Source organism: Mytilus edulis, chromosome 7, assembly GCF_963676685.1.
Source record: "Mytilus edulis chromosome 7, xbMytEdul2.2, whole genome shotgun sequence".
NCBI classification, from domain to species: domain Eukaryota; kingdom Metazoa; phylum Mollusca; class Bivalvia; order Mytilida; family Mytilidae; genus Mytilus; species Mytilus edulis.
This window is the reverse complement of record NC_092350.1, coordinates 31141512-31154140: the sequence shown is the minus strand read 5'-3', so window position 1 is coordinate 31154140 and position 12629 is coordinate 31141512. Positions and strand designations below refer to the sequence as shown.

Genomic DNA, 12629 nt, shown 5'->3' with positions numbered 1-12629 from the left:
CAAAATATTTTAATATTTGTGTTTATTAGGGTTTATGACATAAGAGGGTGTAATATACTAAAAACTGATGTATTTTGTTACTTCAAAGAGTGAACAAAATTGAGAAGGAAATGTATCAAACACGAGAAATTAAAAGATTATAAAGTATTAAAATCCAAGCCATCACTCTGATGCATTGTCTTTGTACTGATGTACTAATTAACCTAAAAATAACAATAAGTATAATAAAAACCACAATTTTATGCAATAGGCGTTATCAAATAGACATACATTTACAACACTCTTAATTTTATACCTTATATCGTGATAAATCGTAATATCAGTGACGTTAGTTCGTACGTTATTTTAACACTTAACTTAATGCGGAAATTAGAAAACAGTAAAGACAAAATATTTTAATATTTAATAATTAAACGAATGTCTTTTGTTACTGTAAGGAGTGAACAAAACTCAGCAGGAAATGTATTAAACACGAAAAATTAAAAGAGGAAAAAGTACAAAAATCCATGTCATTAATCTGACGAGTTGTCTTTGTACTTATGTACGAATTAACCCAAAACTAAAATATCTATTTCGTGTATTAAGTTTAAGATAAATATCTATATATAATTAATAATTAACCCAGTGGATCACAAATGCAATTATATACGGGTATAGTTTTGTGGATATCGCTACCAACAACACAGAAAAACTCTAAATATATCTAAAGTATGTTCGAGGTTAGGGAGAGTGTTGGGGTCCCGCTAACATGTTTAACCCCGACAAATTCTGTATGCATGTGCCTGTCCCAATTCAGGAGCCTGTAATACAGTGGTTGTCGTTTGTTTATGTGTTACATATTTGTTTTTCGTTCATTTTTGTACATAAATTAGGTCGTTCGTTTTCTCCTTTGAATTGGTTTAAATTGTCATTTCGTGGCCTTTTGTTGCTGACTATGCGCTAGGGGGATATACTCATGTTTAAAGGCCATACAGTGACCTATAGGAGTTAATTTCTGTGTCATTTTGGTTTCTTGTGGAGAGTTGTGTCTTTGGCAATCATACCACATCTTCTTTTTTTTATATTTGACATATTTTGTTTTTAATTCGAGTTGTCGATTTTGGCGTGAAATGTCAAATGACTTTATAATATGATCGGAAATTTGTGATTAAATGGCTACTACAGGCGGATTGTGTATGGGGCTGGGAACCAGGCTCCTTTATGGAGCTAAATATATGATTCATGAAACATTTTTAGGTGTCATTCCTAAAGTTGTTTGCCCACCCTTTTCAAATTGTAGAACCATATTTTGTGAACATTAGGCCTGTTTTAACATATCAAACACCTATAACATCTTTTATCTACTCTATTCATTGTTACATCATTTATTAAAAAATGAACTGGAAGATTTACAACATAAACATACAATGTGGTGTACATGTATTATTCACCAGAATATATATAAGGTTTACTATTTTAAGACATTAAGTTTTCAACTGAAAAATATATACAATATCGGTATTTTTTAAATACACTGGATACAATAAAATACAAAATATGTAAATGTTAATGTAGACCTGATATTTTATATGAGTCTGGCTGAGTATTTCAAAGGCGTTGATTAAATGTTTCTTCTGATACATATTTTTCGTCGTCAATTATCTCAGCTATTTGAATTCTATTTTCTTTTTCATTCAATTCATCCAATGTTTCTTCCTCTTTGTTACCAGTCTTTATTGAGGATAAACACAGCCTCTGTGTAAACACTACACATGTCACTTGTACGCTGTAGTTTGTAATTGACCTCATCCTATCTCTGAAACGGGAAAAATTATAAACTTTACTCCTTTGTACGATGACAGCACTAATGCATCAAACGAAGTAAATATTTGTCAAATATTCTGCATATTAATTAAACACCTACATGGCATACCAACCGGCTGACACGAAACAAATTACAATGTTCCAAGTTATAAAGGGTCAAAACTCTAAACGATATGTGACCCACTGGCGGGCCACTGCCGACATTCTAAATCTGTCTGTAGGTGTTGTGTGATAGTATTGTGTATGAATTTCATAAAGTTTGATGAGTTACAATTAAGTCAAATCCGGACAATAAAACCAGACAGACCGGAAGACAAACGGAAAGACGGGCAGGAAGACGGACGACAGGATGGTCAATGGTCACACGTTGAGTCCTAGTTGACTACGGTTGGGAACAACAAAAGATTCATATAGAAATATTATAAGAGTAAGACACAAGTAAGATTGCTTCTTACGTTATACTTACAGAAACCACTCGAATGAATACAATAGTGCTGCCGCTTCAGGTGGAATATTCAGCGCAGTGAGTAGGATGATAACAGTAATCAAGCTAGCCCCTTCCACCGATGGTATGGCTAACGATGAAAATGTTGTTAAAATGCTGGAAAAAATCTTGTATCAATACTAAATAAAAAATACATTATAGTACTACCAAAATATGTTGCTGTTACGATCGGCATGATGAAACTTACGATTTTTGTAAATCGCCTAAGATCATCCCCAGTTTTGTGTGGGGTTCCTGTTGCTTAGTCTTTAGTTTATATCTTGTGTCTTGTGTACTATTTTCTGTCTGTTTGTCTTTTTTTTTGACAGTTTATTTTCGATCTATATGAGTTTGAATGTCCCTCTAGTATCTTTTACCTCCCTCTTTATTATTTATACAATTATATAAATATATATTTGGTGGTAGTCTCTTGGAATTTAGAATATATCAATGTTATTGAATTCTCAAAACAATAAATTATCTAGTACGTATGTAACTTAATCTGACAGTAGGAAACTCACATTACTAAAATGACCGAGGCAGCGTCAACTTCCTGGTCAGTGATTTGCATGACAAACAAACAGGATATACTTATGTAAATACAGCTCCCACAACGTCCAATAGCAGCACATAATGGAATAACAAATCGAGTCACTCTACGGTCTAATTTGTTTGGTCCTTCTAATTGCCGTATACTTTCAGGAATAGCAATGGCACTGAATCGAGAAATAGTTAAATTTATAGTTTATGTATGAGCATGCTCCACATATTTGAAATGCAAAAGTGCATCTGATTCTAGTTCCATCATACAATAATATTTATTTAGTAGTTATGTTTTTTCATGTCTGTATATAGAGACGTTTTCTTATAAGAGCTGATGCAGAGTAAATAATACATCTACCAATCTAAGATATCCAACATTTGTGTTCTAGGTCTGGTACGACAGATACTAGTAACTCATTTTGAATACTAGCGTTTATACTTCAGATTTCTTTTTATAATTATAGTTTTTGTAACTCACTTGAATACATCGAGATCTGGATTAGTTATTTGTATTTCGTGTTCATGCTGCTTGGAAGTCTGTTTCTTACAAATGTATGACCCATTAATGGGCATTTTGTTTTTTGGTCTGTGCGTCCGCCCGTCAGTTTGTCCGTCCGTCTGTCCGTTCGTCCCGCTTCAGGTGAAAGTGTTTGGTCGAGGTAGTTTTTGATGAAGTTGAAGTTCAATCAACTGAAAACTTAGTACACATGTTCCCTATGATATGATCATTCTAATTGTAATGCCAAATTAGAGATTTTCCCCCATTTTCACGGTCCACTGAACACATACAATAATAGTGCGAATGGGGCATCAGTGTACTGGGGACACATTCTTGTTTTAATCAAATATAGGTGCAGCAAAGTCTGCATTCACATCCTTCTTTGTCTTTAGTTGTCTACCACAGTAGTAATTTCTGACATTTAAAAAACAAACAAACGTGCTTTCACGTTAAATTTACTGTTTTCTGTACTTACGTGCTAGAAGTAGCAAACACTATAACAAAAGCATGAATCACAGTGAAAAGAAATCTAAACGGATTCATTCTCATCAGTATAAAATACGTGATCGGTACTGCTACTATCATGACGAGTAAATAACCAATCATTTCTGTTGCTATGTATAATCCTAGTCTACTAAAATCGTCCTCCAAGTTTTTGGTTCCTCCAATGGTTTTACCAATCAGACTCGCCACACCAATAGGTGTAAACCTGAAATTAAACTTGCTGATATGAAGATACGAATAACATACTTTTCTGCTAACGTAAATGAGGTAGCTACCAAATTAGCCATGCAACCAATGCTTGTATTAAGATATCGGGTAAATAAAGACAACATTAGTATGCCGCTGTTCGAAATTCATAAATCGATAGAGAAAAAACAAATCCGGGTTACAAACTAAAACTGATGGAAACGTATTTAATATAAGAGAACTACGACACAACAGAAACACAACATTAAAATGTAACAAACAGAGAAACGAACTATAATATAACAATGGCCATTTTCCTTACTTGGTACTGGGCATACACATGCAAATGTATTCACAATAGCTTTTCCTAATTTACATAAGCTCTGAATAATTAGACATACAGAATATACAGAATATTGTAGACCTGTCATCAACATGATCTTTTGTCTTATATTTAGGGTATTTTGTCTAATTTCATGTGATCTAGGCTTTGTATGTAAATATATAAATTGATCCTTTTTATTTTCTATTTATTTTCTTATTTTTTTAAATTTTTTCGAACAGACTAACACAGCATCGTTTAGGTTCGACTCACACAGTATAGTTTAGGTTCATACACATATAGTAGTATTAAATATAGATATACATGTATGATGCTATTTAGTTACGTAACTTCTCTATAATACACCTTGAATAAATATAAACTTCTATTTTTTCAAAATTGGTGACTTAGTAAATGTAACTACTGATGATATCAAATGTGATCACGTCGATTTAAACATAATTCCATCAATCCAACTAAGGTATAAACTATTAACAAACACAAAGAAAAAGAAAAAGAACATTCACTAAAATGGTCTTTTGGACTTTTAGCAAAACGCGAGGCTGGTGTTTTGATACAATTTAGCCTGCTATCCCTGTTAAGTTGATTGTCATTAGACATTTTTAATCCTTACCAAATTAGTTTTCCTAATATCACCAAGATAATTTCAGTAGCTGCGTAGAAAAACTTGAAGAAAGGTTGCCCAATTTCTTTTGTTGACGCTGATGCAATGCCAAATACGGCACTGGCTATCAAAATACCTGAATAAATGAAGTTTTTCTAATCTTATAACAAGGCTGCAAAAAAGTGACTCATACTTTCCCACTGATATGTTTAGATCGAAATAAATTCAAGTAAAATAAATAAATGATGATTGTTATGATATGGAAAAGAATACTTTGGATATTTTTTTTCATTATTGTAAAATTATTATATAATTGTTCATGTTATTTAATACAAATAAAAGCGTATTTGTATGTAGTGTTCTTCACTTCTGAGGGTTTGCATACATAACACGTCAACATGGTTACAAATACAATTGTTGGTGTAGAGTACAGTACTCTACATGGGTATGTGTTTCCTGATCATTTCTTTTTAAAATAGATTAAATACGTATTCGTTAATATATATGTAAACATTGATAATATCAAGCTATATGACAGGAATATACCTAGAATATTTGTGCTATTAGCAATTGATAGATTTTTTCCAGTCACCATAGTTTTTATAACTTCCACGATTGTCCCATTTATAGTCACATTTGCTTTGTACTTCTCTGTATCGTAGCTCGTAATTGTCTGAAAAACAGCAAACAAACTTGTGGGACTCCAATGAAGATATGTATGTTTTTCTTACCTATATTACGATATAAGACAGACGTCCAGTTTTCGACTGCTTTTTGCATGCATGTTATTGAAAAAAGTAAAATCAAAACAGAAAGTCCCTAATCGAATGTCAAAATCAAAAGCTCAAACACATTTTTTGAGGAAATTTGAGGAATATATAATAATGAAGCCTAAAATTAGGTGAAAAGATACTTAAAGGGGCATTATCTACGAGATATAGAAAAATGTAATTAATTAATCAATAATTTGAGTTTTCTCTGTAGAAAGGCATTTGATGATGTTTTATGAATATTGATTGTTAAGTTAGAGTATAGGTTTAAAAGCGGGAGGTTTGGCTAGACACAAAACCAGGTTCAACCAAACATGTTTTTCTTAAAATGTCCTGTACGAAGTCAGGAAAATGGCCATTGTTATTCTATAGTACGTTTCTGTGTGTGTTGGGTTTTAGTGTTGTGTTTCTGTTGTGTTGTTGTTCTCCTCTTAAATTTGATGTGTTTCCCTTAGTTTTCGTTATAAACCCGGATTTGCTTTTTTCTCAATTGATTTATGAATTTCGAACAGCGGTATACATTGTACTACTGATGCCTATAGAATATTTTGTAATCTTGAGGTTACATGGTGACTAAACCTTGTATACAGATAAAATAAGGGGAGAAATTTGATTGGTTAACTTCCGGTGATGGTTATTTTCTTATATGCAATGAAATATTATGTGAATTTTTTTCTATAGTACTGGACAGGATAAACCTTTACTCATGCCAAATATTTCTTTATTTGAAACAAAGATAAATTCTACAGAATATTTTGAAAAATGCAAATTTAACAAAGACTAATAGGGGGAAATCAATGGTGGTATTACTCCTAAAAACAATTTTAGGGACAAGTGCTAGCGTTCAAAATATGAGGAAAATGATCATACCTTGCAAAGTTAATTATCTCAATTTTGAATCAGTCAATTCAAATCTATGGCAGTAAATATAAAAAATAAGACGATGTGGTATGGTTGCCAATTAAACAACTCTTCAGACAACAAAAATTAACAAACTATAATGGGTCATCGATAGACTTCAAAAAACGAGGAAAACCCATAATGCATATATATATTTATAGTAAGTTACAAAAGGCCCCGAAGACAATCATTGTCCTGACTTGGGACATGTATGTGTTGAATCTAACGGGTATAACACGTTTAAATTTGAAGGCGTCAATCCGTTCATAACAAGCGAACAGTGGTGTAACAGTAGAACATAAGAACAACTATAAAAAAAGAACGTCAAAAAGGCTTTACTCATAAGATGGATACACATAGTAATATTTCTAACAAAAAAAAAAACAGAATTGGACGTGGACGGTAATTAAACATCCCCAAAAACAAAACGACACGAACTACAGGTATGATAGTACTCGTATTTACTGACAGCTAGTTTAAAGCAAAAAACAACTAATAAAAAAGTATACATTATAATTAAAGTCATGCATCTAAGACTAAAATATCAATCAACAATGGAATTCGTGTAAGGACGTCATATAAACAGTCAGAGGAAAATATGACGTTCTGCATTGCAAAGATACAAGTAACGACATATGGTATAGCTATCATTGTTTATATGTATATAAATATAATATTTAGTTCGATTTTAATTTACTAACAACAAAATCAATATTTAGTCCAATAAAAACAATATTCAAAGATCTAATTGCAGTGTTGAATTGGTAACCTTTTAGAATGAGTTTATATTCAAAGCCGTTATTTATAATTCAAGACTGGTACAATTTAAGTCAAATGCTTGATATGTTCTATTCTGTATTATACAATCATTGAAATGTCACGTACAATATTTATCGCATTCAGTAATTCTTCTACCTTAAAAAGTTTATTCATTCAACTTTACTTGTGCAATATACAGGACGTAGCTTCAATTGTTGAAAGCATTACTGATGATACAAAAGATGAAACTATGGATATAGGTTAAAACAAGTTGAAGTAATGAATATATTGATTTTAATTTTTTTTTTTTTTGCATCGGTCAAAATACAATACTAGAGTAACTAATATTTACTTACCAACCCACATGAGTGTGCTGTCCGTTGGGTTTGTATTCCGAACAACCACGCCTATAATAAATCCAACTGCAGCTCCCACTAAGATCAAAAGTACCAACAAATTTGCTTTTAAAATCTCCAAGCATTTTTCTTTTCCTACTGCCATGTTGCAATACAACGACACTCAAAGACCAGGGCAAGCGATATGCGTTTCAACAAATACTATTAACACAGTGACTATGAACTTTATATATATTTAAAGGATCAAGTATTGCTGATTCTTATCGTCATTTTCATATACTTTTTAAAATACCCACATATTATAATATGTTCATCCGGATTTTCTTGTCTTTTGATGGTACTTAAAATACTATAAAAGACTTGCGGAGTAAGCATTTCGTTTCATATCCTATTATTTTCTCACTAATAAATTAAACAAATGTGAGACATACAAACACTGAAGTCATGTGTAGATTGGTGATGCATAGTCTTTTGTATTGTGTGATTTGTAAACGATTCCTTTTATCCCTTTTTTATAGCAATTTTGTGGCCAGTTGAAATTTAACATCGGGGAAGTGATATTGATATAATATTATGTACAAGTATAGAAAACGTTTTCTTTTTTGCGTATTTTACAATGAAATGATATAATAAATGTTTATATAGTTATAAAGCTACATATATTTCTGTATCTTCTTTAACTTATGTACAGAGTAATCTAGGTAGGACTTGAACGTTTAATCAAGGCAGGACCGGAACGTTTAATCTGCAGGACCAGGACCATTGAATCATTACAATAATCATCGTTATACTTATATAATAACTAGTCGGATAATTCAAATCAAGAAAAATACTCATTGAGGGACCGAATTACACATTAATTCACGAACGCTAGTTTTGGTTTATTAATTTATATTCCGTCTAGCATCTAGACATTTATAACATAAATAAATATTGTTAATCTCCTTTGTCGGACAACTAGTAATAAAATGTTGTTCATCTTCAAGCAGATTAATGGACTTGGTACACTCTTACAAAGCTTCTGATTTCTTCCTATAAACTATGTATAGTTTTATATCTGTCTCTTTCTAATTTGATGGGACCTCGGTGGTCGAGTGATCTAAGTATTTACTACTGTAATTACTATAGCCAGTTAAGACTGAGGTTGTGACTTAATATCCCGCTTGTGCGGGTGCACTCGACTACAATCCATAGGCGTTGGGGACCCCTTTTGTGGGAAACATTTGGTTGATTATATAGGGAGTCTCTGACTCATGACCTAAGCGGGCCCCCTTATGCCAGTCAGTGGTTCTCCCCTTATGAAAAGTCCTGGATCCGCCACTGCAATCTTGATTTACTAGAATTGTCAGTTTTCCTATCGAAGGTCGATGATTTTCCCCGGGCACACCGGCTTTCTCCAACAAAGAGCTGACCGCAACGAAATATTCCAAAGCAGAGCATCAAAGTGGTGTTAAGACACATATAAAACAATCTTTTTATTTTGAGATCATTGACACTAATCTAATGATTTGTCCTTAGATTTGTCTCAAACGAAATTTGTTTAAAAATTGATACATGTTTTAGTTTGAAATAAGTATCTTATTTACTACTTTTTTGTATCTGTTCATTTTATTTGTTCGAAAATTGGAATCATAAATACGTTATGAGGTCAGAAATATAACTGATATCCTAGCAAAGAAAGGATAGATCGATTTGATCAATGTAATTTTATTAAACATTTAGTCTGAATTATAAACAGACCTAGTCGTTCGCAATATATACACGATCCCAACCAGACGCTACAACTACAGTTGGTGTTTAGACGACTTTTAGACAAACGTTAGAATTATACGATTTCGGTTCTCTGACTAGTCTCGATAATCCAGACGCTCCATATGCATATCTAGAGTCTGGATCCAATCGGTTCGAATGATTGTAATGTGAGGGCGTGTCCAAATATGCAAACACACGAGTTGGATATTTTCGGAATTTTTCTAGACTTATCGTTCATTTGCGATAAAACTAGATGAAAACAAACGGAGGAAGTAGTAATCACCATGCCTGAAGTAAAGCTAGGTAATTATATCTGAAGCTTTGTTTTTGTAAATATACTTTCAAATACATTACTCTATTAATAAGAACTACCTCTAAAGAAATAAAACACTGCATACTCAAGTACATGCATTACTTTCTTGTAGATACGTCTGTTTGTTATTTAAAGGCAGGACAGAGATTACAGCTAAAAAAAAATGCAGGACCAAATTTTTCATCCTAGCCCCCCCCCCCCCCCCCCCCCCCCATAAAAATCAAATGGTAGCTCCCTAAACTGTGAAATATAACCAATAGAATTTTCATAACAACATGTACATGTAGTTTCTTCCATTTACAAGCTGATTTAATCATTCATAATGTGATCAAGCACAGAATCCTCTATATAACTGGTGGTCCCCAGATTTGACAATCAAATATTTTAAAGGACTTATATATGACTGGTTATTTTTTGCAATAGATATTATAGATCATTATAGTGAGGACCAGTAGGTTTTCTTGTAGGAACATCAGGAAAAATATTTTCAAGAACTCGTTTCTGCAAGCATGCATTCCACAACTCACTGGTCAGTGATTTTTTAGTATTTCAGATCTGAGGGGGGATAGGACCTTTATCGGGACTCCGGGATCGGGTGTTTTTAAGCTCGGGATTTCGGGATTTACCTTTTTGGGATCCGGGAATCCTTTTTTTCTGATTTCGGGACGTCAGGATTTACTTTATTTAAATTCTGGACCTTGGGATTTCGTTTTTTAAGTCCGGGATTTCGGGATCAGGACCCCTCTTACCACCCCCCCCCCCCCCCCCCCCCCCAGATCTTATCAATTAAAGATATATTACCATAGCTGCTATCTTTTTTTTGTTCTAACCACAACCATATTTAGCTTTGAGTGAATATAATTTTATTTATTCATAATTTCTATTATTCATTATTTTGCAACCCTGCAAATTAAACAGGTCTGGAGACATTGTTCATAGTATACATTGACCTTATTAAAATTTACCTTTAAATTGTTACTAATAAAATTTTGTATTTTTTTAACTAATGATTATTCCATTATTGTATTTTCTAGCACAACTGAAGGAGAATAAATTCATTTGTCAAAGGACAGGAGATTTTCCATGCTTCAAGACTTTAAATGCTGAAATTGTAAGGCTTTAAGAAACTAATGTATATGTATATTTGGTCTTGTCTTAAGTTTCCATAAAAACATTAAGTATACATGTAATTTAAGTCTTAACTTTTTTATTTGGACATATTTTTAAGAAAAATATAATGTTCTAACTTTGTTCAATGCATTTTTATAATTTCTTTAATTGGAAGAAATAAAGCACTTAATTTATACACAATAACCTTTTTGATTTAAGCTTTTGTATGAACCTTTTTTAAGATCATAACATGGAGCTTACACTGTTTGAAGAGATGTGGGTACATGTATATGCCAATGAGACAGCAACTCAACTACAAGAATAACCAAAGGAACATACAATGTATCAAAATACTTTTTTTAACTGTCTAATCAAACCTAATGTTCCCTACAGTCAAATATCAAACAATTTTAGAGTAAACGCATGCAGTAATTCTTTAAATACATAATGTTTGTCTCCAATTAATAAAGCAGTTGTCTGTACATGTACTTGTGTTATATCTTTGTAGGGAAATAAGATGCAGAGAACCATTCATGAAGTGTATACATGAAACTGATATTTACAATGTTCTTCAGAGCTATAACTCTAGCCCTTAAGATTACATTACACTACTATTGCTTGCTAATTCTACTATCAACAATAGAAAAGAGAAGATTCAGGACTAAGAGTGATTTTTGCAATTTGCTGTGGATGATGACTTAATCAAATTTGGATGCATTGATGAGATTCATACAACGATGACAGTTAATTCTTTGAACAAGAAAAAGCTGTAGATATTTTCAATGGTGCAAAACAAAAAAAATATGAACTATAAAATGATTAAAACTGTGTTGAGTTTACAATTTTTATAAAAGTGATAACATTTACCTACATGTAAAGAAATATAATAAACCCCAAAGATGCTTTTATTTAGATTGATTGTAAAGTTTACATGTCTGGCTGGCATGCATCATCTGTCTTTGTTCATGGTTAATAAGTCAGTGTAACTTTTCAAATGGTGGATCCTCATCTAAGATACTAGAAACAAAATGCCTCTAAATGTCTATTTGGTTTATGGAATGATTGTAAGGTGTACAAGTCTGTCAGGCTTGGTTTATCTGTCAGACCTTGACCTTATTGTTATGAATCATTAATATCTTTAAACCTGTAGTGAACTTTTATCTGTTAGACTGATAATATAACATTTCAGCTTGTTTTAGATATCAATCTCTTGGTGAAATTTCTTATTTTACAAATCTTGAAAAAAATAATTTATGATCAAATTAAAAAAGATATTCAGTGCAGAATATTTTATTTCATGTTGCTATATTATACTGATAGGGTCTGAGTCTTTTGCAATTTTTGTATAAACATGAAGATTGCATTTTTGGGTTCATGCATAAATAAGTCAAATAGTCCTAGAATGAAGATGGCAGATTTGCTTAAAATTGGTGTAAGGAAGATATTATTTGAAGCAAACTTTACAAATATATCTTTTCATTATTAAGTCTTTTAAGTTTTTGCAGTGAACATTGACATATAATTATTGTCAATATTTTTTTTATACATAAATAACTAAGTTAAGAAGATGCGGTTATAATTGCAAATGAGACAACTTTCCACTACGAGAGCAAATGACATGGAACTTAATAACTCAATAAATGTGACCATATTGCTTTCAACAATGAGAAAAACCTATATTGCATGTGAGCTATAAAAGGCCA

The 12629-nt window shown here is 32.1% G+C and overlaps 2 protein-coding genes and 1 long non-coding RNA gene across 3 annotated transcripts in view; 1 reads left to right on the top strand and 2 right to left on the bottom strand.

The window, feature by feature from the left end:
* Positions 1 to 7956, bottom strand: part of LOC139481248 (excitatory amino acid transporter 1-like) — a 30195-nt gene extending 22239 nt beyond the window's left edge. Inside the window, exon 1 of the mRNA XM_071264427.1 lies at positions 7752 to 7956. Coding sequence (XP_071120528.1) covers positions 7752 to 7896 — 145 coding nt within the window. The 5' untranslated portion in view covers positions 7897 to 7956. The remainder of the gene's footprint in view (positions 1 to 7751) is intronic.
* LOC139481250 (excitatory amino acid transporter 1-like) lies at positions 1406 to 5635 on the bottom strand. The gene is made up of 6 exons (XM_071264430.1): positions 5513 to 5635; positions 4976 to 5102; positions 3805 to 4038; positions 2809 to 3003; positions 2270 to 2404; positions 1406 to 1795 (listed from the first exon to the last, which is right to left on the bottom strand). Exons 1-6 carry the CDS (start codon positions 5559 to 5561, stop codon positions 1588 to 1590), a joined length of 948 nt encoding a protein of 315 aa, XP_071120531.1. The 5' UTR covers positions 5562 to 5635; the 3' UTR covers positions 1406 to 1587.
* Positions 7957 to 9607: 1651 nt separating the features above from the next.
* Positions 9608 to 11754, top strand: LOC139481245 (uncharacterized). Its single transcript, XR_011654584.1, has 3 exons — positions 9608 to 9806; positions 10851 to 10927; positions 11435 to 11754. It is a non-coding gene; the product is annotated as an uncharacterized lncRNA (long non-coding RNA).
* Positions 11755 to 12629: the final 875 nt, after the last annotated feature.